At 42.1% G+C, this 26,026-nt stretch overlaps 4 protein-coding genes across 10 annotated transcripts in view; 2 read left to right on the forward strand and 2 right to left on the reverse strand.

Annotated features, from left to right (window-relative positions):
• The first annotated feature begins 109 nt into the window (after window positions 1-109).
• LOC119172330 (fas apoptotic inhibitory molecule 1) lies at window positions 110-11,596 on the forward strand. Of its 3 annotated transcripts, XM_075893612.1 has the most exons (5): window positions 110-472; window positions 770-992; window positions 1,503-1,568; window positions 1,647-1,740; window positions 10,973-11,596. In XM_075893612.1, exons 1-5 carry the CDS (start codon window positions 362-364, stop codon window positions 10,974-10,976), a joined length of 498 nt encoding a protein of 165 aa, XP_075749727.1. In that variant the 5' UTR covers window positions 110-361; the 3' UTR covers window positions 10,977-11,596. The 3 variants fall into 3 exon arrangements, with proteins under 3 accessions (XP_075749727.1, XP_037279280.2, XP_037279281.2); XM_037423383.2 differs by lacking the exon at window positions 10,973-11,596 and having other exon boundaries at window positions 122-472; window positions 1,647-4,376; XM_037423384.2 differs by lacking the exon at window positions 10,973-11,596 and having other exon boundaries at window positions 127-472; window positions 1,519-1,568; window positions 1,647-4,376.
• LOC119172333 (FAST kinase domain-containing protein 3, mitochondrial) lies at window positions 4,569-17,739 on the reverse strand. Of its 4 annotated transcripts, XM_037423386.2 has the most exons (6): window positions 16,138-17,739; window positions 11,000-11,234; window positions 9,401-9,535; window positions 7,141-7,266; window positions 6,575-6,644; window positions 4,569-4,839 (listed from the first exon to the last, which is right to left on the reverse strand). In XM_037423386.2, exons 1-6 carry the CDS (start codon window positions 17,410-17,412, stop codon window positions 4,638-4,640), a joined length of 2,043 nt encoding a protein of 680 aa, XP_037279283.2. In that variant the 5' UTR covers window positions 17,413-17,739; the 3' UTR covers window positions 4,569-4,637. The 4 variants fall into 4 exon arrangements, 2 of the variants coding, with proteins under 2 accessions (XP_037279283.2, XP_075749722.1); XM_075893607.1 differs by lacking the exon at window positions 9,401-9,535; XR_012894954.1 differs by lacking the exons at window positions 4,569-4,839; window positions 6,575-6,644 and adding an exon at window positions 7,378-7,447.
• Window positions 17,740-17,811: 72 nt separating this feature from the next.
• Window positions 17,812-23,709, forward strand: LOC119172334 (uncharacterized). 2 transcript variants are annotated; one of them, XM_075893613.1, is made up of 2 exons: window positions 17,812-18,096; window positions 23,168-23,709. In XM_075893613.1, exons 1-2 carry the CDS (start codon window positions 17,997-17,999, stop codon window positions 23,263-23,265), a joined length of 198 nt encoding a protein of 65 aa, XP_075749728.1. In that variant the 5' UTR covers window positions 17,812-17,996; the 3' UTR covers window positions 23,266-23,709. The 2 variants fall into 2 exon arrangements, 1 of the variants encoding a protein (XP_075749728.1); XR_005109945.2 differs by lacking the exon at window positions 17,812-18,096 and adding an exon at window positions 18,303-18,646.
• Window positions 23,642-26,026, reverse strand: part of LOC119172332 (serine/threonine-protein kinase 11-interacting protein) — a 49,951-nt gene continuing 47,566 nt past the window's right edge. Inside the window, exon 24 of the mRNA XM_037423385.2 lies at window positions 23,642-24,313. Coding sequence (XP_037279282.2) covers window positions 24,131-24,313 — 183 coding nt within the window. The 3' untranslated portion in view covers window positions 23,642-24,130. The remainder of the gene's footprint in view (window positions 24,314-26,026) is intronic.

A 26,026-nucleotide genomic window follows, 5' to 3' on the forward strand; every position in this document is an offset into this window, starting at 1 on the left:
CAGGTGAACTTTTGACGCTAAAAAATAACGCTGCATCCGCGGAACAAAATCACAGCAAGAAGTGCTAAAATAAAACGCAACAATTTGTAATGCTTTAAAGCTCAGCAGAAGCTGCACTGACATCGTAAACCGTTGTTATGGCAACTGTGTTGACGCCTTGCGAGTAGGAAAATTGCCTTGCGCATAACGCGGCTGATTCTTGCATTGCAAAGTACCGGCGCGGTATGGCAAGAAACCTGCGCGTTATGCGCTTAGAGAGAGCGTGATTAACATCTTTTAAGGTCTGCCAACTTTATTTTGAGTTTGTCTCGCTTATCTTTTTGTGGCATCCGCCTATCGTAACTAGCATATTAACGCTGATATGGCTGACACTGTCGCTATTTGGGAAGTTCCGTTCAGTGACAAGATACACAAGATCGAATTCGAACACGGAACGACCACCGGAAAAAGAGTGATCAGAGTTGACGGAAAGGTACGTCATTTTACAACTAACTCTGCTCGTACGCTCTTGAGTCAGAAGTCACTGCGCGCTTAGCCGGAGTTGTGTGGAGACTGCTAAGCTCTGAAGAGCGGGACACTCGTGCTTGTAAAGCTAATTTATCCAGGCGACTGCGGCAATCGTGTCTTTCCGAAACAAGCAGTGCGCCGCACAACCACAACGGCACAAAGAGCGACTTCGAACGATGGAGCACTACCACGCACCACACTTTGTCACTTACCGCTTATCGCCAAACCTTTACTGGCGTCGAATTCTCCTCGCTGCCCGCAGGAGGTGGTGCGACGAGACTGGATGTTCAAGCTTGTCGGCTCGGAGCTCTTTGAAGTGGGCAGGGCGAAGTGCATGGTCGTGATCAAAGCGTTGAGCGGCTTCACGTACCAGTATTCGCTCATCGTGGACGGCAAGCAACTCGACAAATTTAGAGAGAGGCAGTCGAAAATACTCAACACGTGGATTGTGAACCTACTCGAACAACCAACAAGGGTAGTACTAGGTGAGCACTCTTGCTTCTTCATCTGTCCAGCGCTGTGCTCAAAAATGAGCACTCTTATATTACCTTTCATTCTCAGATGTTCTCCAAGAGTACTGCTTGCCAAATACACCGGGTTATCACATTCTGGAGATTTGTCCAGCCGGGTTAGTGGCGAAAGGTTTTAATAGGAGGGAACATAGAGCTATCATTAATTGCATTCTTGACAAGTCACGCCATTGTGGTTTCTTGACGATGTCATAAATAATCTACTGTACCCTGCTGGCCTTACTGTTAAAAGCATGAGCAGCTACTAGTATTTAACATGCGGTTTTTGAAAGAAAATTTCGCGAGAGAATGCAGTAGCTCAAGAACATTTTTAACGCATCGCTGTTGAACAGTATTACCAGATGTCATTACAGACATTATTACTGGCATCCATGTCTGCAGTAATATGGTACTCTAGTAAATGTAACACATGTAGGGACATGTGGAAATTGTACAAACAAATGCAACCTGCAACTTCTTGCAAAGCTCCTTCCGTTTGCAGAGAAGGACACTCTGGACGTATACGTAAATGGAGAAAAAGTCGATGTTGTGGTAAGTGCAGCAACACTGCCCCCTCACACTCAGCAGCTCGTGCTCGATGCACATGAGAGGAAATGCTTTCCATTTCAGCCAGAATTTGTAGACGGAGGAACCGAGACCCATTTCCAAGTGGGGCCCTACCAGGCTTACATCACTGCGGCGAGCAGCGGAAGAAAAAAAGAAGGTATTCGGCACACGCTGATTGTGGAAGGACACGAGATACCGAGCTGTACCGAGTGAGCCGCACCTGGCATTTTGGCAAAGCACAGGTCAAGTGAGACCAACCGCGTGGGTCCTGTGACTGCCCCTTCATTCGTTATTGTTGGCTAGCACTGTTTAACTGCCAATACAACAGGCAAATGCATGAGCACACGGCGCAATTTTGTTACTGTTCAGAAGAGCAGGCATTGTGCCTCACCTGTGCCATCAAAGTAGGAATTCAACTGTGATGAGTACAAGGCACATTTAGGAAGCTGGTAATGTTACAAGTAGTGTTATTGCTTTATTGTGACAAAACTGGCAACGAGAGCTCTGAATAACGAAAGGTTTTCTGTAAGAACCGCAGAACAACGTAAGTAGCATTAAACCAGAAAACTGAACTGAATGAACACATAGAATGAGTGCTATATGCATGTATAGTGCAATATACATGGCATTTGAGAATAATACACTGTAGACTCAAACTGTCGCACTTTCATTTAATTGCAATAGATAATTAAATATTATTAGCTTCACTTTTTTGATGGCTTACAGTTCACTTATTTACTAGACAAGTGTCACTGCAAAACTCTTCTTTAATTGTTAATTCAATTGAAAAATGATAGCACACATGTTAATCAAGCCATTCAATGAGTAAATAGAAATAACTGTATGAAAAAATTGCTGCATTGGCTATGAACCGGAAAAATGGAACATTTTAAAAAAAAAATGGCCAGGCCTGCGCTTTGGGTAACTATTACAAGCACACTTGCTGGGTACCCACTATGCCATCAATAGTCATAATTTTTGTGTAGTAGGCTGGCATTTACCATGCTATCCTTTGTCAATCTTTGAAGAAACGTGGTATTCCCTACACACGTGCAAGGACTTTCGTGGGAATTTTTCATGCAGTGGCTGACGACGAATTAATCCTGAAGTGGGTATGCACCACCAGCAATAGGTGATCATAAACAAGCTTTTTGTAAATGGCCTGGAGCATCAGACGACCCACTCGTTATGCAATTTGTATTGTGTGACACCTGGTTGTTCCTTCAGTTTTTGCTTCATTACTTGTATTAGTACCATTCCTTTGCCAACATCAAGCCTGCCCAAGGCCAGTTAGGAAACGAGTTACAAGCACTGGCGAGGCTCAGTGGTAGAATACTGGGTCTGCACGCAACGGACCCGGGTTCCGAATCTCATTGTGTCCTTTGCGTTTTTTATTTACAGAGTTTGTTTTTTTCTTTCTTATTTCTTGCGAATTTGGTTACGGACACCAGCGGATAGCTATAGCGCCGCACGTGACCCGCGTTATGATCTCGTACAGCTTTCGCAGCAAAAAGGATGCATATAGAGTCTCTGCGTTTTACAACAATAATTGTCATCTTGCTCGACTGCACTTCCTCTATTGAAAACTGTGTGCCTGCTACTTTCCTGTTGAGAACGCCATGTCATGTTCCAGTGCACTTCGCAACTCCAGCGACTGGTTGACAGCTGCTCAAGTCAGCATGGCTTCACAAAGAGCACAAAGAAAAATAACAAAAGGCTTTCTTGTGTGTATTCTGGTCTTTTTTTTTTTTTTGTGTCCGTCATGTCATGTCTTGTCAGTTAATCAATTTGCACTAATTGTGTAAAATTAGCCAAGTAAAGATGAATAACAAATATCTAACACACCGTGAGCATCAATATTATGTGAAGCATTTTGCTGGGATCTACATGTCTGTAAATGTTTGGTGCTTCAATATGTTTTAAAACATAGACTGACGTGTTTAAGATGGGCATGTTCTGCGTGAAAATGCCGTCAAGATGGAAGTTATGATGAATTTATAATTCAAAGTGAGCGTGGCGATATTTATTTTTCATGCCATTCAACACACAAGGAAACATCCACCATCCGTTTGCCGAGTTAGACATAGGTACTGGGCAGTGGTACATTGGAAAAATTAGGATTGTGATGTAATCCTCAAAATGCTTGTCGTACTTCAATCATATGTACACCCGTTGGTGCTTATATGCCTACAAAATCTGGCGAAAGAAAAAAAGGAAACATTAAAACACCTTCAGTGTTGGTCAATCATGAATGCCGTACAAGTTGCACAGGTTTTTTGCAGCATTCACTGCTTTAAGGCTGCATAATTATTGACCAATCGTGAAAGCAGTGTAGCTGGACGTGGCTTCTCAAAGAAACTATCTTCTTCTGTGTCCAATTTTCTTTGCATTACATTTTGATATTGATCTATACCAGCTCGCCCAGTAGGTCACATCACTTCAGTCAGTCACAAAGTGACAGCTGTCACAAGAGAAGAATGCAAGAAGTGTGCACATGATTCATGTCTTGCCAGCTCTAGAACAAAAGATGAATGCGTGTAACCAAGGCCTAATGATTAAAGTATCGGGCTGCAGTGATGAGAGAAGTTTGATCGAACCTTTCATTCTTATTTAACAGGCCAAATTTAGGCAAGACAGGATAATACTCAACAATTTACTAAAATGGTGGAATGAGACAAAAAATGTGTTGCGATGAAAAAGGAAAATGAGCAATTTTTCGTCCTACTGTTATAATTTTGTTCATGTTCCATCTGTCGTACATCTTGTAGAAATAAACCAATAATTGACTACGGACCTCATTTGAAAAGTGTCATATTTTAACATGAAAGAAACTACTGTAACATTTGTTCTAAGCATATATTTATTATGCATTGTTACCAGCAATGAAAATTTTGCATTTGTTTTTCATGTTCACAAAATCTACGTTGTTACATTTACTAGTGGGTAGACTATTTGCAAAGAAATGAAACAAAGAGAGCATCAAAATGAAACCTAAATAATTTATTCTATCTGTACAGGAGTGAACGCAGTGCATGACTTTAATTTATGTGACGGTCAAGATGGGGCTAAGATTTTTGCACTCAGGTAGTTCAACCTTTCCTTAGATGCCGGTCTAGTCTTCAGGACATCTTCGTACTTTAGCTCAACGACGATGTAGCCCAGCGCTCGGAGAAGCCGCATTCGGGTCGCATGGTGTCCCATCGCGTGCAGGCTGTCCATGCTGTAGTGCTCTGGGAGGGAGATGATCACAGCTAACCTGGTCAGCAGAAAGCACGCATTCACCATTAACACGATACCCGCACCATAATGAGTAAGCATCCCAGATATTGAACAGTAGCTTAAATGTAAGTAGAGCTTAAAGGAAGTCAAGGAGAACCAAATATACGCACTATTTCAAACTCCTATCACTCGGTTTTAACAGCAACAGCTCTTTCGATCTCCGTTGTGTAGGCAGAGAGACTAGAAATGTTACGACTGTTCCACATATATATTGCGCTTCATTCTGTGACAGTCACAGACAGTTACTAAGTAAATCAGCAAATCATGATATCTTAAATGAGAACTGTATGCAGACTGTTGTATATGCATATCTTTCATATGCATATAGTCATAGTGCAGTCTTTATTATTCTGGTATGTGCTAAGGCACAAATTTTTTATCACGTTAAAGCACAGAACACGAACATCCTCCTAAGTCACTTGAACTAAAACCCAGATTACTTGGTCAACATTAAGAATGTACCATCCTTTAATTAACTGCAGCACTGGCTAACCACTGGTGGTAGTTACAGAGCGAAAGAGAAAAAGAAATGGAAGAAGGATGAAGAGATCAGCATGAGCTAGATGCATCATAAATTAATATGCTCAGCACAGTGCTAATAAATGGCGTACTACAACCATGGGTCAGCAAATGAATGTGGAGTTCACTCATACTAACTCACAAAATACATTTTGAACTTGGGCTCAGACTCGCCCACATTTACCTCAACCAGACTCGCGAAAAATTTCCACATCTGGACTCACTCGAACTCCCAGCCCAATCTGTGTCTGAGTGAATCATCTCATGAGTGGTTTTGCCAACCTATGGCTATGGCTGCCCAGTGCAGCCAACAAAATCTTTTTGCTGTGATGACTTGAAAACTCCATTATAATGAAGGCATAATTCAAAGAAGAACAAGACTGACAAGCTGTTATCGTAAGTACCGTAAACATGAGCTGCATCCGAAACCAGTACATGTTTGCCGTTGCCAATCAATTTTTCCAGCTTGCCACGTAGGGCAAGTCTCATACACAGCAAAAAAAAAATATTGATTTACAGGTTAGAATTGAAGTACAGAAAGCGTTAACGATGCAGTAATACATTTAATAGTAAAAACAAAACCACAGAGAAGCAAGGCAGGTCTACTCTTTACTCCACCCGAATCTCGCAAGAAACAAACGGCTCCAGCTCGAACCCTCCAGAGTATCTACCCACACAATAAATGCAAACTATGCAAAACGGAAAGGAAGTCCTACAAAACATATACTGTAGTAATGTCCCAACCTATCACCAACGCTTTGTCCCGTCTTCTTGCTTGTGGCATCACTTTGTGCTAAAAAGTGCTATGCCATAGGCCGAAACAAAGGGCTATCCAGCAGGCCGGGAAGGCCATTCGTAGACAAGGTCTCCTAGCCTCTACTAAATTACAAACATGCCTAATCTTGTAATAAAGTGTAGTCACTTAATTATTGTTACCATTCATGTCAGTACACGCGTTCCTGACGGGGCAGGTATGAAAAATGTGAGCTGCCTTGCTTTCTGTATTTTCTACAAAAAGCAAGTAATTAGAAGAAATTGTTATTGATTATCATCAGTATAATCACTCCTCGGAAATGCAGTTTCACTGTCGGCATTTAAGCAAGTACCACGCTCTGAAAAACAAAACAGGTGTACAACTGAAAATTCTGCAAATGATTGCTGAAGACCGTTGAAATAATGAAGCTCCTGCTTACCGTTTATCTACCCCACTGACAGCATCTACGGGAATTGGCTTTCCTTGCTTGTTCAGTTGCACAACATAATCTGGCAGAAAATAAGTTCACGTTTATTAATCGCTCTAACGAATGCCGCGCTAAAAGACTAGACACAGCAAAGAGAAAAAGGTGAGCTTTAACAAAAACCTGTTAACAAAAGAATGTCGATTTGCTGGCGTTACTAGCACATGAAGTTACTACAATACATGGAACACGTTCTGATTGTAAGACGTTACTGCAAGACACCAAGGCACGAGATTGCAAGCCTGTATGACACATAACAGAGGTTACAGCGCTCACTGTGTATGTGTGTGTGTGTATAAGTGAAAATATGGGAAAACACAGACATCTACAAAAACAAGCCGGATTTTCTTATAAATTGAGGACACTTGTAAAAAGAGACTGAGCGACAACTTTATAGCAGCCAATGCGGGAGAATGCAAGAGCATTTAGTTTATGGTTGTGAACGGGTGCACACTCCACATTTCTAACCAACAAAAACCACGTATGCCCACATCTTTGCTAATCATCCGGCAACTGCTTACCGATAATGTACATGTCGGAGAGAGGCAGCCTTGGCTGCACCACGGAGAAACTGAAGTTTCCTTCACCTCCCAGAATCACTTCCATGTCGTCTTGCATCGAGCACATCAGGCGCAGTAGCCTTCCGTCTGAAAGCGGTTACGCATACCGGGATTCACACTATGCGCAACCCCACGCATTAATCTGCGCTCGTACATACATTCGTACGATAGATCAAGCATTGTCGTATGTATACATACAACAGCTCGGGGTGTGGCCAGCATAATTCTTTCTGTTCCGTTCTATTCCAATCTCACTGGCTTTTCTCTGCTGAAGCCAATGACAAAAGGCAAAATGATAGTTTCAAAAAACTCGCAGGAACAGAATTGCTGCGATACGAGCATATATGCTTGCAGTTTCTTCCCTGACTTGCCACAGTAAGTCGGGGAAGTCATGTCGTGCTGCTGCTTGTCGTGAGATCATTGGCTTGATTCTCGATTGCCACGGTCCCATTTCCACGAATGAAGGAATATGACAAAGCTTAAGCACTACATATATTAGAAATGGGATAAGTTTCATTCAGAAGGAGTTGCCGAATTGTGGCGAGCAGCTTACTGCAGCCCTTGGAAAGGAGACTTCGTAATCATCACATACCGACATTTCTAATGTATCGGACAGAAAGGTAGAAGTTAACACATATTTTTGAAAAGTTAGGGAATCCACAGCAAGCGACAGAATGGAAAACATCAGGTATATAATCAAGAAACAGGATAACAGTGATGCATAATTCATTTGGAGCCCTTACCAACAATACTTAATAAGTAAAATTGAAGGAGTACAAAATTTAGCTTTGCGATTCACTTATTCTGTTTATTCGCGTCACTCTAGTGTAAATACTTTACGTAATAGGGCAAACCTTCAAACACTTGAGCAGCGTAGGGTCATATCTAGATTAAAATTCCTCTATCAGCTTTACTACGATCACTTCAATATGTCGCGGGAACACTAGATCGAAGAGCCTTTCAAACGATCAGCGAGAATTCATCACAGTAAGACTATCAGGCGACCGATTAGCCACATTAATTTGCATAAGTTTTCTTTGTTTCCTCAAACAATTTATTATTGAAGTATGTTACCTGAAGAGACGGTCAACTCTGTGTCATTAGAGGTGTTTTCTCAGCGTATTTGTAATATAAGCTTTGGTTGAAGTGTCGTTTCAAAATTGAAAAACATTATCATTGTGTTCTCTTACTGTATGCATACCATATCGTATGCTTACACGCGATTGTGTAAGCATATTTACGCCTCCCCTTATGTGTGTTGTACGTTTTGAAATTACGTCAAGCAACACTGATGTATTGTCAAGTTATATGTCGAATTTCTGTCAATGTATTTCTTTGTTTTCACTCCTGCATGGGCCCGAAAGGGGCCTTCAGTATCTGTAAATAAATAAAACAAAAATAATGTTAGAGAGGAAACAGTGTAGTGTTAGCAAATATTTTAGTTGACATTAACAGGAAAAAAATGGAACTAGGCAGGCCAAGTGATGCATAAGGCAGATAGCCATAGCAGTCATCAAACAGGGTTACAGAATGCCAAGGGAGGGGAAGCGTAGTCAAGGGTAGTAAAACATCTAAGCGGTTTGCAAGCACATGATAGAATTGGCCTGAGCAACACCCCGGGAGAAGGCCGTTGTCCTGCAGTGAGCTCAAACGGGCTAGTGATAATAACGGTGAAATAACCTGAGATAAACAAAAGGTGAGAACCCAAGCCATGTCTCATAACCAATGCGCAGTTCAGGGACATCGAACCCTGTCACTTTTCATGCAACACTTCTGACAAATGTGCTAGCAAGTTCGGTTTATATGTGGTGCAAAGAGTTGTCGAACCTCAATATAACAACTAAAGATATGAGTAGCATTTACTGTTCAATCATTCTTCATCACTCCAATATGAGGTACTCTAAAGTATATCTCTCCAATATCAGCAAGTAAAGTATTTATATGAATATAATGAATACAGCATTAATAAAGGCATTTGAGTGTCAGATGAGGTCTTCTCATCACAAGGTTAAACTGTACCTGAGCATGTGATACACAAGAGATAACCAAGTATTTTCTTATTATAATAACTTACATTTTCTTAATGGTATAGTAGTTACTGCCACTGTCTGCACACCAACCACGAATCATGTCCATCGGCCTAAGATGAATTGCCAAATGTGGCCTCAGAACGCACATCAGTTGAGTCGGCGTGTTATTGAACTATACAAAAACCACTTACCTCTTTTCACACTTTTTGATGAGTAGTCCCTGGGTAAATAAGGGCCGTGATACTGTTTGCATTCCAATGAGAGTGCCGAGTCTAAAAACTTCAGTTTCTGGTGCGTCCGACGCAGTTCACCTTGCTCTAGGCTCCCTTCAGAATGCCAGATGAGAAGGTCCTAAGCTACGCACAAATTTTCTCCCTCTATACTACACGTGCACTACATAAGTTGACTGGTTGAGTCACCAATGTATTGACTGAGTTATTCATTGCTGATACAGAAGTGTCACTTACACAGTGTGCCTTTTCACTCATGAACAAGTACTAGCAATTGAGGCGAGGATAACTATGAGGGAATTAATATAGAAAAGCAATCTGGGAGTGGTTAGAAAAACTTGTACATCAGTAAATAACTTGCATGAAAACTGACCATCGGTGTACCACCAGATATAGCAATCACATTATATAGTTCAAATTCTTGTAAAATCGTTACATGGTTTATGTAGGTTTTAAAAAAATGCTCATCTATAAATTTCTTGAGATAGTGCATAAATACATAAATTTACCAACATAGATACATAGATAGTACATATACATGTCTACTAACTCATAGCAATAGACTTAGTCTACAGAATCGTCATATGTGTTTAACTGAGTTTCAGTGCTGAGTCTTTCTTAGCTTAAAAATTCTCACTGGTACTTCAAGGCAAAAAAAAAAAAAAAGGCAAGACTTGAATGAAAGATGCTTCTTGCACTACAACTTCTCCACCTTTAGGAGGTATTGTTTAATTGCTTCAAAAATTGCTAAATAGCACTCTTATGAGCTGTATTCACGTGCGCCACTGTTACAAGTATGCAAATTTCTCCCTTAATACACGAATAAATTGGAAATTTTGTGGATTCGCTAAAATTAAAATGTTTATGATTCTAAAATTTTAAAATGGTACCAAAATTAACTGCTTTATACATTCAAAGCAACGAATTATAGTGAAGGTAGTAAACACCTCATCAAATATAGCAACCATGCATAAAAAAAGCATAATACACAATACAACTAGCTGTCCATCACTCTTGGAATAAGCGTTCCAGCCAAAACAAGGAACAGGTTGAAAGTTAGGAGCCAAAATGACAACTGTACTGGCATTGCGCACACCACAACTTCTCACATTGAAGGCAACATTATCAGAAACTATTCGGACTGGTTGAAATAAACATCAAAAAATTAGTCTGTCACACATGAAATGAATGTATGTACAGATATGAGTTCTGATTTCATGTAACTTTTAAGCCACATTTTTTGTGTACTCAAATACAACTCATTCAGTTGTCAAAAAATGTGAAAAAGAGCTTTGAAATTCACGATATCACACCAACATTAGGGTACAGGTATTTCGGCTTTAAATTTAAAAATGAAGCCTCTATCTACATTTTCTCTTCTGATAACAACATGAATGCAAAAGTTAGGTACATAATGCTTTCAGAACACTATTTTATCTAAAGTGATCTGGTGTTTTACTTTTGTGTCCCTCTGAAACAACAGCACTTTAAAAAGCATGCAGTGATGCTTCACTAAATGCCTCGTTTATGCAGCTAAGTGTGACGCGGGACTTCACTCACCGTTCATCTTGTCGAGAAAGTGCGGGCTGAACACCTTCTTGACAAAGTTGAGTGGATACCTCTGCAAGTAGAAGCAGGCAACCAGCATGTCAACCAGCTTGTCGGAGGGGATCTGGTTGAACCTCTCTCGAAGCAGCCATTCCAGGGAGCCAAAGAACTCCATTGCATTCTTGGGCACTATGTTGAGGTAACCAAGGGCTCGGACCACATTCACAGCCGCTGGCAGTGACATTACCTGTTTACGTGCAATGAAATTACAAAATCCATCTGTACCTCAAATTTAGCATGAAAAAAAAAAACAATACAAGCTCAGCATTGAGAACACAACACTGCTGCTAATCTACAACTAGACTTATTAATAACCAATTGCTGTTTGCACATTACTAATTCATTTTGAGAACGAGAAACACAATTTTAAGTATTAATATAAGTATTTCACGACACCAACACAGTAAATGACATATCAGCATGCACAGTTAACACGTTGCTTGTACACTCATTACCTTAAAATACGGAGCAAAGACACAATGATGTAACCTAATATGTCACTTGCCGATATTAGCCTGCAATAAATTTGTGCCAGCAATGAATATAAAATGCAACAATTTTGTTCTAGATGCATCAAAATACTGATAGCAAATCCACACGAGAAGAATTGCACGTTATTAATTGACAGACATGCAAAGCTACTGGTACTGCCGCCATGGCTACCACTAGGTACCACGATGAGAAGTATTCTCTGGTTTGGGTATTTTGGTATTGTACTGTTGGTACCCACCATAGGATACTCTAACATGAATATCTATAGATGCATTCTGGAGACAAAAGTTGAAGCTTCAGTACACTTCATTTGTCAAACCAAAAACATACAAAACAAGTGAATCCCTAAATTTTCACAGAATAATTAATTAACTGACTTGCATTAAGGACCCCAACATATCTGACAGCGGGGCTTCAAGAAAAAGTGAAAAGATGTCACTCACAACATTGTTAAAAGTTGCATAATGATGGTCCATAGATGGGAACTATTTGCATATGTTGTAAGCTTGAATTTATCTCAAGACCTGTGGTCCACCTTTCTGCCAACTAAGTCCGATCTACGCCGAGTCTGCAACTACCAACTAAGCTGGGTGAGCTTTACCCAGCGACAAGTTGTTAGCACACAAGGCTTTGTGTCGTTCACGTGCATCAAAGCCAGGTACAGCCAACTTGACAACTGCCAGCTCTCCGGTGTTTTTCTATTAAATTTATAAATTTGTGCCTGCCCAATAGCTTTACGGATGTTTCACCAAGTTTTATGAAAAACAAGTTGTAATCACAAAAAAATGTTATGTTTTCCAACAATATCATTGAAATTGCTCATTGAAATTATGAAAGGGCACTGAAGGGGCACCGCTAGCTGTTAGACAACAGGCACGAATGCAGAAAAATTAGCAACATCAAAGTCACTGACAAAATCTACGAAATTGAGTTGCCTATCAACATGTGCTGTTCCCACTCTGAAGTTTCTAGGGTTTAATAACAAAAAGAAAGGCATATGTGGCATTTTTTTTTAATAAAAGAGCTATGAGCACTTTAACTGGAGCTTGAGAAAAATACACCATTTTTCTACTGGCAATAAGGTCACGCCTGCTCCAACCATTTTTTGCCAGCGTGTTCCTGTACCCTAAATACCTCAAATCTATATTGCACCTAAAACTTGTATAGCTCACTATTGTCAATATTCATGAGCCAAACTTGTATTTGGCTGTTATAGACTGGAACATTCAAGTAGACTTGACTTATTTCGTAAAAAAGAACTAAAACAGTTCTAAAGTATGGTATAGCAATATTTTACAATAAAATTGGATCACCCGTGTGCTTCCATCGCTACAGTCCTTCATAGCATGGGCAAGGACTGCCCCATTTAGATTCAGACTGTTTTAGAATCTAAAGATATTTAGGCCACCTTACACTCCCGTGAAATTTAGCCCAATTTTAGTTTCTGAAATTTGCTTTTCTCAAAAAAAGTGAAAATACCACATATGTACTCTTCAAAGAAGCATGAGCAAAGGGCAAAGACATTAAAAATACATGCTCTTTCTTCCTCTTTCCAGTGTCATGTCAGCAGAACTTCTACAAATGTTATACTTCACAGGCTTCTCTAGAACATTCATGCCACCACTGATAAACAGCACGAAAAATTCAACAGTGATTACAACACTTTCTTATGCAAGATTAGAACACACTCGGATTCTGAAATTCGGGGCTCCAAAACTCTTTCCTTGCACGAATATACTGCATTGAAAAGGCAGAAAAACAGGCCTCTATGGCTAGCATTTTGTATATCAAGGAAAGATATGACAACGTGTTTAAGGAAGAATTGTGTAGAATACTGGACGTACTGCATCCGGCAGGTGGAGTAACTAATCTTCTGAAAGATGTCTACAAAAGTAATGAGATAGTTATAAAAATGAAAAACCAAGTATTCGAGTCTATATTGATACAACGGGGGCTCAGACAGTGGTGTCCTCTGTCACATTTGCAATTTATGCTGTTTGTACAAGGATTAGAGGCCAAATTAGAGAAAAGTAGACTTGGCTTAGCCACACTTTGGTCAAGCAAGAAAAAAATGTATTGAATGGTCATTACCAGCACTGATGTATGTGGATCATATAGTATTAATGGCAACAACAAGGAAGATTTGCAGGGGTTGACAGACATTTTCATCGTAGAGATAGGTGGGCCAGGTTTAATGTTTATCAATGAAAAATTGTCAGTGATGATTTTTAATAATGATAACATTGATAATAATAGTAATAACGTCACTAAGTTCAAATAAAGGAGATTATACTGGAGGTAGTGGATAGATACAAATATCCTAGCATGTGGTTAATCAATGGGGTTCAAGACTTAAAGGGGCCCTGCAATACTTTTTGAGCACAGCCAGAAAATGCTATCGATCGGTAGTAGAGGCTTCCGACAACACGCGAGCAAAATAATATAGCGCAGCATGCGGTCTGGCATCCATATTAAAGTATCAAAGTCAGCTAAAAATTGCTTTCATTCTCCCGATAAATCACGCAATATGCCCAAAAATCACACGTACAAAGCCCATCTATCAGCCCATCTATTTCAACATGGCATGCTCGCTCGTTACAGAGATTGTCGCAAGAAACCGCTACTTGTCCACGCGTGCGCACGCGCGTTCACGCTAAAAAAGTTGCGCACTTGAAGAAAAAAAGAAGAAAAAAGTGCTCAAGGTCACCAGGCGCACGTGACAGTTTTTGTTTGCCCCTTCCATCTTAGTTTCCAGCCCTTTTGTCGGGACGAGAGAAGAGATAATGCGATTGCAGCGTGTGACAAATCTTTGTAACTCCACTCGTACTGGACGGATTCTTATTATTTTTGCGGCGTTGAATTTGTGAGGCAATATGCTTTTCCAATGAATTAATTCTATGGTTACTCAAAAAAGTGTTTTAGGGCCCCTTTAAGGGAACATGAACGATAAGCAATAACAAAAGGCAACACGAATGCAGCTGTAATGAAAAATAGGGCACTATGGATTTACATAGATTTGAAAAAGGTTCTTGGTTCGATATTTCACAATGTGTTCTACTGCGCCAGGTCAGAGATACAAACAAAGTTGAAAATTGAGCAAGGCGACATAGGTAGGCTTGTCTTGGGAGTTCATGGGAATACACAGAGTCGAGGGGGTACAAGATGACATGTGATGAACATCTTTTGAGGGCAGGGAGGTTGATAGCTAGGATTCGAGGAGCAATTAATAGAACTGGGGGAGAAACGGCAGGCTAGGAAAGTTTTCAACAACTTGAACATGAGGAATATTGATAGAAAATATGGAAGAAAGCAAACCAAAAATTACTTAGAAGGGGAAGACCAAACAAAAAGGAAGTTTTTAATTAAAGAGACTCGCAAGCAAATTTTATGGGGCCCAATTTCTTCATTGCAACGGAAAGTTCACTGGCCAGAGTGCCCAATCATGTAATGAGAAAACACCACGAAACATCTGTATTCAGAATTTTTCCATCCACGGTGAATATAAAGTCGTATACACGTGAGAAAACATTTGCTACAAACAATGAGCACAAGAGCAGTTCGTATTCAAGTGCAATGATTTACTGTGCATGCGTGCGTCGGAGCTCAACAAGGCCCACTGGCGACTGCAAAGGCAATGCTACTTCTAAACGTGCAACTCCTTTTATCTTGTTAGCAGTACAGAACTGAGTGGGGCTGAATGCTTATATATACTCTAATTATAAGGACTAATTATGGTGCAAAATACAGCATCATACTGTGTGACTACGTACAGCAAAGTGATCGACTCCATATCCAAACTTCCAGGATCTTTTCCACTACAAGGCTGTACAACATACCGGCTCTTTGTTACATTTAAACACAATTCCTACTCACAGCATAAAAATGATGCCGTAATGTCACTATATTTTACAGTCTCTTAATTTTTACAAGGATTTAATTCTACGTTGTGGCCAGTTGTCAGCCCCTTTAAAGGGTTAAAGAAACAGAGTGGGGCCTTTGGAAAATAGGGATGCTGAAAAAATCGGCACAGGAAAAGTACAGAACTTTCAAGCAGGAGAGTGCCAAACAAATGATCTACAATAACTTTCAAAGTAGGCCTGTGTTGTTTGAAGACAAGACGGGAGTGTTGTTAACCAAGATGTACCAAGCCAAGTACAATTGGATACACACTTTCCAGCGAGTGTGAAGAGAAGGAGGAAATGGCTGGACACTTGATACTTTTCTGCAAAGAGCTCTGCCCCTAGAATCTGAGACACCAGGGCTGGATTTTTATTTTATTATTTCACACATGGGTCTAGCGACAGTGAAGATGCCATAGACTTCAATCTCCTAAAGATAACCAAAAGGAGGCAACCTGGCTGGTGGCTAAAATCGAGGGAGGAGTGGAACTCAGTCTAAAAGTCTTTCACTACTTATAGACTGAGCACTTCGCTATGGGTAACAGCCAGGGAGTGCGATCCGCCGCCCGGTCAAAAAAGCACAGCCCATCCATCTCTCCATCCACTGAAGCCTGCCACATTTAACCACTGCAAGCCACCCGCACTTTCCAATCAAGCCCTTCTCGATACCAGGCAAACGAATGCACTCAAAGCGCGCACCTTGTGATTCGCCACAAAGAAGTCGGACGCCGAGTTGAACACCGGTTCACTCCTCCACCGGAATGCGCGACAGTAGGAGGCCAGGGCGTCCACGGTGTCCTCGTTGCTACCGGAGCCCTTGATGCGGACGTACCGCTCGACCGCCTTGGTCGAGTTTGCGTCCAGGTAGCGCAGGTCCTGCAAGCTGCGCACCATGCCGGCAAACTCCTTTTCGGGCACCACGTGCAAGTTCAGGTTGATCCACTTGGCCAGACTCGTCAGCAGACTCTGCGGCACCAGCCTGAGCCTCGTGAGCACGCCCAGTATGTACGCAACGTCCTCTGGCCTCAAAGACAGCACGTTCTTGGTCGTGTTGCGCGCCACGGCGCGAAGCACAACGCTCTGCGAGCTCTTGAAGTACGGCAGCAGGCCGTACAGCTTCAGGACGTCTTCCTTCCGCATGTCGACCGCCTGCGCGACGATGGTCTGCCAGAAGTGATCCACCGTGCCCAGGTACTGGCTGCCGCAGCTGACTAACAACAACGTGACTTCTAAGAGGTCGGGCAGTTTGATGGTACCGTCGCAGATGCGGCCGAGTATCACCTGGACGAAGGTGTCCACGTAGCGCTTGCGGTCTTCCTCGCCGTACCGATGCTTCACGACGCACTTCAGTCCGTCCAGTATGACCTCGGTGCTCCCGGCGGCCGTGATGAGGTTGCACAGCTCGCCGATGACGACAGAAACGCCCTCGGGCTCGGCACTCTTGGTGCGCCTCGGTCGCGCGTCCAGGCCGACGTCTCGAACCTGCAGAAGCTTGTCGAGCGCCTGAACACCGATGGCGGGCGTCAGGTCCTTGGGATCGGCTTTTCTCAGCGCGACGTAGACGTCTTTTACCGACGTGCACTTCTGAATGATCGCCGAGACCTTAGGTGAGGCGCCTTGCCTGGTTGCTTTCGGGTTGTCGTCAAAGTTCGCCGCCTGATCGTTGCCGAGGAGCGACTCCGCGGTGGCCTTCTTGATGAGAACCGGCAGTTCTTCGATGCTCACGCCATCCTGAAGTATGATGGTGGACTTGGTGACGCTGTCGGAGCCGCGTCTGGTCGAATAGGTGCGAAACAAAGGCCGACTAGCAGGTGTCTGCCGCAACCATTCCTGTTCCAGGCCATGCAAATAGGACCGGCATGTAGCGGCGGTGCGGGCGCCGCGACGTAGTGTCGCAGTGCGTGTCCCTAACTGACGCCACACGGCACGGTTTAGCAAGCGAACCTTACAGCGTGTGGTCGCCGTTAAAGACATCGCACTGCTCTAGAGGCGCCCGCGCACAATTTCGCTAGCGTTCACCTCATGGTGAAACGTTCAGCTCAAATTAAACTCCCAATGCAAACCGCCATCTTGTTTATCTGTCTTTTAACTGTCAAGGTCTTCTACAGAGACTATTTTTGTGGCTAAACATAGCGTAAACGCAATTTTCGAGGCGCCATATTGAGAAAAACGTTTGAATACTAGACGTTACAATACGTGAAATAATTTAGTAGTTTGGTTTGTGTCAATTTGAATATAGCGCAAAGATAACTAGCTGAATAGAATAGAAAATTTTATACTGCAGTGACGTCACGTGAATCTGAGCTGGCGCACGCTCACGGAACCAAGCATGCGCCCGCGCGCCTGCACGCAAACCAGCGCAGCCAACGTGGAGCTTCGGTGTGACGCCTTTCTTGTTGAGGCCGTCTAGCGCCGGAGCAGCCGATCAGTAGTGTGGTTCGCTGCAAGCGAGCTCTGGCGCTGGGCTAGTGTGACCAGCAGAGAGATCGTCGCGAGAAGCTCGCTTACCGTTCTTTTCGCTCGGGTTTAGGAGCTCGCCTCCCAGCGGGATAAGAAATATGGTCGACCTGACCGGCGGTGGACCCGACGGACCCATTGAACACGGATTCAGCAATTGGGTCTTCATTCTGCCCGCAATTATTATAGTTTCAATGATCAGTAAGTATTGCCGACGGGCCCCTGCCCTTCACCTCCACCGATCGTTTCAAACCCCAAAGTCGTAGTACGGAACAGAACCGTCCGTGTCAAAGCGAAACAGCTGGTAAATCGCGCGCCCTTTTAATAGTTACGTAACGTGGCGTCGTCGACGGAAATAGTTGGAACCCATACGTCAAGTGGTCGATGACCTCGCCACGAATGTGCATGTTGACACGTACCCGAAGCAAAAAGAGAGACTCGATCACGGGAGAATAAACGACAGAGAGAGAGGCGTTGAGTGGCGCGTTGTTCGAATCGGTAGTACCCCCGAGTGACGGCTGTGCTGAGTTGATTGCGTGCTCTGCCGCTTATCGCGATGCGGAACAGGATCGCGGTCCGGTACACGTGGCCTGTCGCGTTGGCTCCGCGTGGAAGCGCCTTTGCCGAGGTCGCAGTTGCGAGAGTGGTGGTCGCGCAACTATCGGCCGCTCACTTCCACTCGGGCGGCCGACCTGTGTAGGCAGCATGGTTCTGTACGCGGTCCTGATTTTCGTGCCCGTTGCCACGATCGGTAAGCTGTTAGCAGTGACTTGGCTGGTTTGCTACTTACTCGCGAATTTGCCAGTGTAACCAGTTCATTTGTTTTTATTAGCGATTGCGTGGAAAACAAAACCCCAAACTATTGTTCGCTTCGTAATCGCGTGACAAGTTGGAGTTTTCTTTAGTTTACTGTGCTGCAATGTGTTACAACAAATCCTTTTTCATGACTTCGTATATTTTTCCCTTTTCTATTTGTACGGAATCAGTACCGTCCTTCAATATTGAAAGTTAGAGCAGGTTTACCTAGGAAGTATGTTGTTCCACTTACGGTGCAGAATGTGTGTCAGGTTATTTGAGACGTTAATTTAGTTGTAACAGGAGGTTTTGGTATAATAGAAATGTAAATCGGTACACTTTGAGCTATATTTTCTGTTGGCAATTCCACCATAGCACAAAACATACATTATCACCTCTGACCTAATTCTGCCACATGTGCAGTTCACATTAGGTGCTTCAGCTTACAGAACCAGCTCATTTATAAAAATTTCAAACTGCATTTACAGCGGTGTATTGTAGTCCTGCGCCACCAGGTATTGTCACAAGTCTGTCTCGAGACTGTACAGGAGCTTGATTTTTCTTCACAGCTTAGCATTTCACACAGAATAAAATCGTGTTAGTTTGGCCAGTGTAATATATTTAAATAATTGATCATTGCATAGCTGTGCTTGAACTAATTTGATATGCTCGATGCCATTTTTTATTTATTTTCAAATACTGCAGCCCAATTCAGGGCTATTGCAGGAGTGGGGTACAAAAATACACCAGCAAAGAATAACAACTAAATCACAACAATTTTCTTATAGGTGAATATTGTCACCTCCTACATGCAACCGAGTACAGAATAAGAAAAAAGAAATCACTCAAATGACTCTATGAAATCAGATATATTCATTTCACGAACAAAGCCAAGTAAATCGTTCCAGTGAACAATTTTACTTAAAAAAAACTAAATTTGAACGTGTTAGTATGTGCAAAAGATGGCTTAATGTTAAGATTGTGACCTCTTCACGTTGGTGGAGTACTAGCATACTCGACGTAATTGTCATAAGATAACCGGCATGACGAATGAACGTAAGAGTGCATTAGTTTCAGTGAGTCGATACCACGCCTATTACACAAAGGTTTCAAAGATTTCACTGCAGATGAGAAAGAAAAATCATGGTCATAGCGATGAAAGATGTGCTTAATAACTGCTGTGCTTTATTACAACTGGTGCTTTGACTTAAGATCACGACTAAGACTGACTGTCACACTTGTGTGTGTACGATCACCTCGGTTTCTAAACCATCGGCCATTGATCGCACTGTTACAATGCTGTATTTTGTAATCATTCTAAGCGGTTCTCTCTATATGTACAGCTGCAGAGCGTTACTAATTTGTGCCTGAATAATATTACTCAATGTATGCTGAAGGAAAAGGAACGGCTACACCAAATCGTAACACACAAAACAGTAGATGACTACACTGCACTGACTGATGTACAAATCATAATACGGTAGTGGTGGCTCTTTTTTTATTTAATCTAAAGAGAAAGCAAAGATGTCAAATGGTCTATGTGTAGGCCTGAAACTTCTAAAGATGTAATGGATTTTGCCTGCAAATAGAATACATTGTGCAGATATATGAATATCGCAGGCCTGGTACATTAACTCAATAAAATAGGCAGCTTATTTGGAAATCTTCTAAAGAAAGTGCCATGCAAACATTTTTCTTTTTTCATGACATTGCTCTCCTAGCTTAAAAAATGTGTTGTTGCACCTTGTATTGTGTGTGCACTGCCACATCTCCACCTGGTTTCTATTGTATTCTAAGAGCCCAGTTATCATATTGCTACCTAGTTTAATCTGGCCATTTTTCTTCTCAATCTACGAAATTTATGCTTGCAGAACACTTTTAAGTGTTGAGTTATACAATGTACTAAATTTTGTACGTGGCACAAACATGCATAAGTCTTTTTCAACCGCAGTCTCTCAGCAAAACTGCATTCAAGATGAAACGGTCATTTCTTTATTCATTGTACTGTTGGCACATGTTAGTTTGCGTGTCACTTGCCAATAAGGTTGTTATTGTGATTAATTTTAAATTGGGGGTGTTATCCTGGACACCGTCATATTCTAACATGAAGTCAAATTCTGTAATGGCAGAATTTTAGGTCAATGGAGGTCGTTGCAGCCCGCTGGGCCAATTGGAATTGACAATATGCCGAGTTTGAAGATCTTTTGACAAGTGAAATTGAGTGTCCAGATTAGTGCCCTACTTTGGCATTAGCACCCAAGTTGCAGAAAGTAAACTTAATCTGTAATCAAAACTGCAACCACCTAGTGGAATTCCAGAGACTCATCCCAATGTACCTGTTTCTGCTGTTCATCCAATAGTTCCCCTTTGTAATAGTATGCAAATACTTCAGGTTAAAAATAAAAAAGCATACTTGGATGGAAACTATGAATTAAACTTTCTCCTCTCCCCCCTCTCAAATGGAGCAGTGAAAAAATGGACTAGGGTCCATATTTTGTGACGAATTTTCCCTTCTCCCATTACACATTGCAGTGAGTGGCTAGTGATAATGAAACCACATCTTCAGAGTCAAAGCTGGACGAAAAAAAAAAAAAGTGCAATGGGTTAAAGAAAATGCTTAACAGGTTGCTGAATATGCCCCCGAAAATTAGATGAAACAGCTGAACCGAAGTAAGATGTAGAATGGTTCTATTTTAACAGCAGTGCTTAACAAATACAGCAATACTCTCAAACCTGGGCTAATAAAATTATTGTCTGTATCAAACTGCAGAGCCCCCTTGGAAGTCTTGAGTAATGGTGTAGAATCATACTGCGTGAACACAAAATTCCCAGTGCCATTTTCAATACATCGAACATTGCGTGCCTGCAAGCCCACTTTCATCGCTTCCTGTGCGAGCAGATATTATGTGAAAAAAGTGGAAATAAAGTCATCAGTGCCATAAAGCTTCCTATATACACACTAGAGGGAACTCTGGCGCTAGTTTCTATCGGAGCTGCAATGCATGGCGCTTCAGCGGGCATGGGAATGATAGGCAGTACAGCAGAGATTTGCCTAATTTTTCTACTTTCGGCTCGGGTTGGCTTCGCGTGGCTTCATCGCGAGACAAAAATGGCCAAATGTTCGGCAGTTACGCTTCACCACCTTCACATCTTCAAATCAAGTCACAAATTTCAAAGCTGTTTGTTCTTTCATGTGAAATAAAATGAAAGCAGAGCGATAAAGCCATAGGTGCGCTTGCCGCCCGTAAGCATGAAGACTATGCAAATCTATGTAACATCGTTCTTATGGTCGTTGAACAATTGCAGTGCCAGATTCCCCTCTAGTTTAATTTAGGAAACTCTAGGATCGGTGCTGTGTAATGAGGCATTAAATCTGCAAGGAAACGAATGCCATAGCGGCAAGACGAACAGGGCCTAAAAAAAATATATGGATTGTCAATGTGACAAAATTTTCATTAGCTCTCCATAACAGCCGGCTTGCTTTAGTTCTCTCACTGCAACACACACGGTGAAAGTTACTAACAATGGGAAGAACCGCCACTAAATTTCTCATGAAATTGGAATGCATGAAAAATTTTGGGATCCCCAGATTCATATATATATTCATGTTTAATTGTAAATTGAATATCACTATTAATAATAGTGTTTTCCTTTCTGATTACACTGTTATTAAGAACCTTCAGTGTAGCAACAATCATATGCCAGTAAAGGAAGGGAAGGAGTCAGACACTAAAGTAATAGCTTTCACAGTACCAACAGCACAACCTTTATTGCAAAAAGGGTGCGTGGTCAATAAAAAAATTCAGTGAAATCGAAATACAGCTGATGATAGCTGCCTCGAACTGCACCAACTCTATAGATGTGTCATCGATCTTAATGGAGTTTGCTAAGGTCTACATGACGTTCTATGACAACCAGATGCTGAGCACGGCATGTTTCAGCAGGAGGGGGACGGATAATTGTAAGGCGAGGGCAAGCTTCAAGAAATCTTATTGAACCAGTGTGGCCACAGTACGAAAAATAGACTGTTAAAGATGCGATGTCCCACAGGCAATCATGTGTTGAAGTTTGTGTGCATTATTCAAGAAAAAACGTTCCGCCGTGAAGCTCTAGTGGCTAAGGTACTCGGCTGCTGACGCGCAGGTCGCGGAATCAAAACCCAGCTGCGGCAGCTGCATTTTCGATGGAGGCACAAATGCTGTAGGCCTGTGTGCTCAGATTTGGGTGCACGTAAAAGAACCCCAGGTGGTCGAAATTTCCGGAGACTTCCACTACTGTGTCTCTCATAATCATATGGTGGTTTCGGGACGTTGAACCCCGCATATCAATCAATTATTCAAGAAAGAAACTATGACAGTGAAATTGGTGATATTAACAGTAGAGTTCCCAAAGATAAACTTGTCACTCTGAGCTTATCACGTGTTCAAACTCTAGTCTCTCTTTAAAAGGCCGTCCTCATGTTGTTGATTGTTCGCAGGCTTTTTCACATACAAGCTCATTCAGAGCTTGCGTGACAAAGAGAAGAGGAAAGAGGACAAAAAGAAGCAGAAGCAGCAAAAGAAGAAGGCCAAGTGAGAAGACGAGGACGCTTGCCCAACTTTCACGTGCTCCCCCCCAGTGCAAAGCAGGGCCTAACATATCACCACTCACAGATGGGGGGAGGGGCGAACAGCAATCTTCCAAAAGCGACCTTGCTACCGCCGCGGCATCAATGATGCTTCGCAACGGTGGCAGCGTCCTTCTCGGAGTTGACTCGAGACAATCCGGGCACCACCAAAGCCATTCTCTGTTGTTTCCACATGTACATTCCATTGGATGAAGGCTCTCTCTTGTTCTTCCTCGCTTCGGAAAAAAAAAAAAGACTTGTGCCCGGTCGATGCAAATGTTCTAGGTGTTTTTAACCATTTTTTCATGTATATTTACAAAATGGAGAGGTTAGACAAGTCTGGACTATAGAAAAACTGTCATATTTATTGTATTTACAGAATAAAAAAAAGACAGTTCTCGTCACAACCGAAATCTGGAGTATGCATGATTTGGTGTGTTCTGTGGTAATCAGACATAAAAACATTACACGCGTTCCATGTTAGAAACGCGTGCACGGCACCCTTCTGAATACTTGTGACAGGAAGCCCTTGATATGTAAAGCTCATACCTTAAAAACTTAAGATCACAGCGACAAGTTTGTTACAGCATCATAGTTTTCAAGCAACATTACTGAAGTCTAGCAAAAGATTTTTACACTGTTGCTTTCATGTTTTTACAAACAACAAAAAAGCATTAAAACTAACAAGCATTACAAAGGGCTACTGTCATCAATTAAGTCTTTTAACACACCACTCTGCAACAAATGTGCTTCACAGCGTGCGTGTGTAAGTCAATAGCATTGTTAAATTAAAAACTGTGGGGGGGGTAAAATCTCAGCCTGTTGCTGAAGGCTTCACTCTGTGATGATGTCCAAAGGCATCTCCACGCCAAAGAGCTCTTCCCACGGTGTTCGTAGCGTGCTCAGTATCGAATGCAGCGTTGCCACTGTTTTCGTTGCAATGGTCCACTGCATTTCCGTCCCAGTGTCCTCGTCCAGGAAGGTAAGTTTCGCGCTTTTGGCGTTCTTGCAGAGATGCTGAAAAAGAAGCAATCGGAACATGTAATCGGACAATTAGCCGTAGTGTCTCGGAGACTGCAGGCAACTGTACGTATATATTTCGTGATTTTGACGATCACATTTTGCTGAGGCACATTTAACCTGGCTGCAAAACGACGGCAAAACCAGAGGGCGCACCTCCAAACTCCGAACAGTTGACTTCACAAGCAGTGCCATAGGTGCGTGCTACGTTCTGTTACTTGTACGACTGTTCTGCGTGTGCGCACCATTCTGCGTGTGGGCACCATTCTGCGTGTATGCACCATTACCCTCTATGCGTTTTCGAGCAAAGCATATGCAGGTCTGACCAGAGAAGTTCATAAATGCTCATCTGAAGGTGTCTATCAGCGAGCAATGTACTTTTTGGTGACATTGGTTAACCCTTACAGACTTATTCTGACAAAAGTGACGACGCAGGTTCTACACTTGTGAAAATGTTGCAATCAATCGCTGGTGCGTCGTCAAAGAACACTCAAGCATGTACCCAGGAAAATGGAAGATAGCACAAATGCCATTGTTTTTTTTTTCCCTGTGTCTGTGTTTGCAAGTCTTGCCAACCAGCTCGCCTTAATGCAAATAACAATTAATGGTTGGTACAATAGAATATCAGTACATGAGAATTATTTTAATAATAGTACCTCTACGCCTTGCACTTAAAAAAGCACTGACATGAAGTTTTTTTTATATCAAATGAAAGGTCAAGTTTTGGGGAGTCTAGAAAGTGTACTGCTAAGTGTGAGTGCACCCTGAAAAAATGATTGCAGCATGTTTTTATAGGCTAGTTTTGTTTCCTACTGTACCCGATGCAGAACATGGTGTTGAGCTCCTCATTATGTACTCGTGCAAGATGTGACATTTCCATGACCGCTCCACACTATGGCTTCGTTTGAGATGCACAAGTGGCCATTTGGAATGTTTTGGTGACGCACAAGCCACCATTTTTTGGAAGTTTCGGTGCCTGACATCATCAGAGATAGCTATACTGCTGCGTAAAGTCGCCATAATTAGTACTGTGGCCTGACATCAAGCTAGTGACGATGTAGGTAGATGCGCCATGGGAAAGTCAACATTAAGGTTTGAATGAAATATCACCATTTGCTAAGCTTCACACTTTCTCAGAGCTATCTTTGTATAAAACAGATTTATAAGGCAGTTTAAACTTTCCTCCAAAAGATGGTGTCAGTATTCCTTCAATTTCTCCATCTCTATGTAGATGATTCTCAGTAAACATTAAGTGAACCCTATTTTCCAAGTTCTATCTATTGCAGTTATTCTGCATACTGCACAGCTGCAGGCAGAAAATTTCCTAGATATGCGTGAACTCCGAGCAGATGAACGAACCCTAAAATATAATGTAAGAAATGTATATTAAAATCGCCAAGAGCGAATTCAACCAAACCTATACAGTACTACACTAAACGAATGTCTCCATACTTGCCCCAAGAATTCAGCCCAAGTGACTTTGTCTTAGAGGAAACTTGTTCTCACCGCAGAGCTGCTGTACAGAATTATGACATACAAAAAAAAGCTTTGTTAGTTGTCTTGTCATCCACTTAGAATGCAAAGCACAATTTGAAAAAAAAAAGAAACTGACAACAACTCTTGACGTCAATTTATGTCGTTTCGTGTTGCATTCTGTGTTTGGCATTAGACACATGTCGCAAAAGAGAGTTTCAGTGTAGAGAGCACTGA

This window comes from Rhipicephalus microplus, chromosome 4 (assembly GCF_043290135.1).
Source record: "Rhipicephalus microplus isolate Deutch F79 chromosome 4, USDA_Rmic, whole genome shotgun sequence".
NCBI lineage: Eukaryota > Metazoa > Arthropoda > Arachnida > Ixodida > Ixodidae > Rhipicephalus > Rhipicephalus microplus.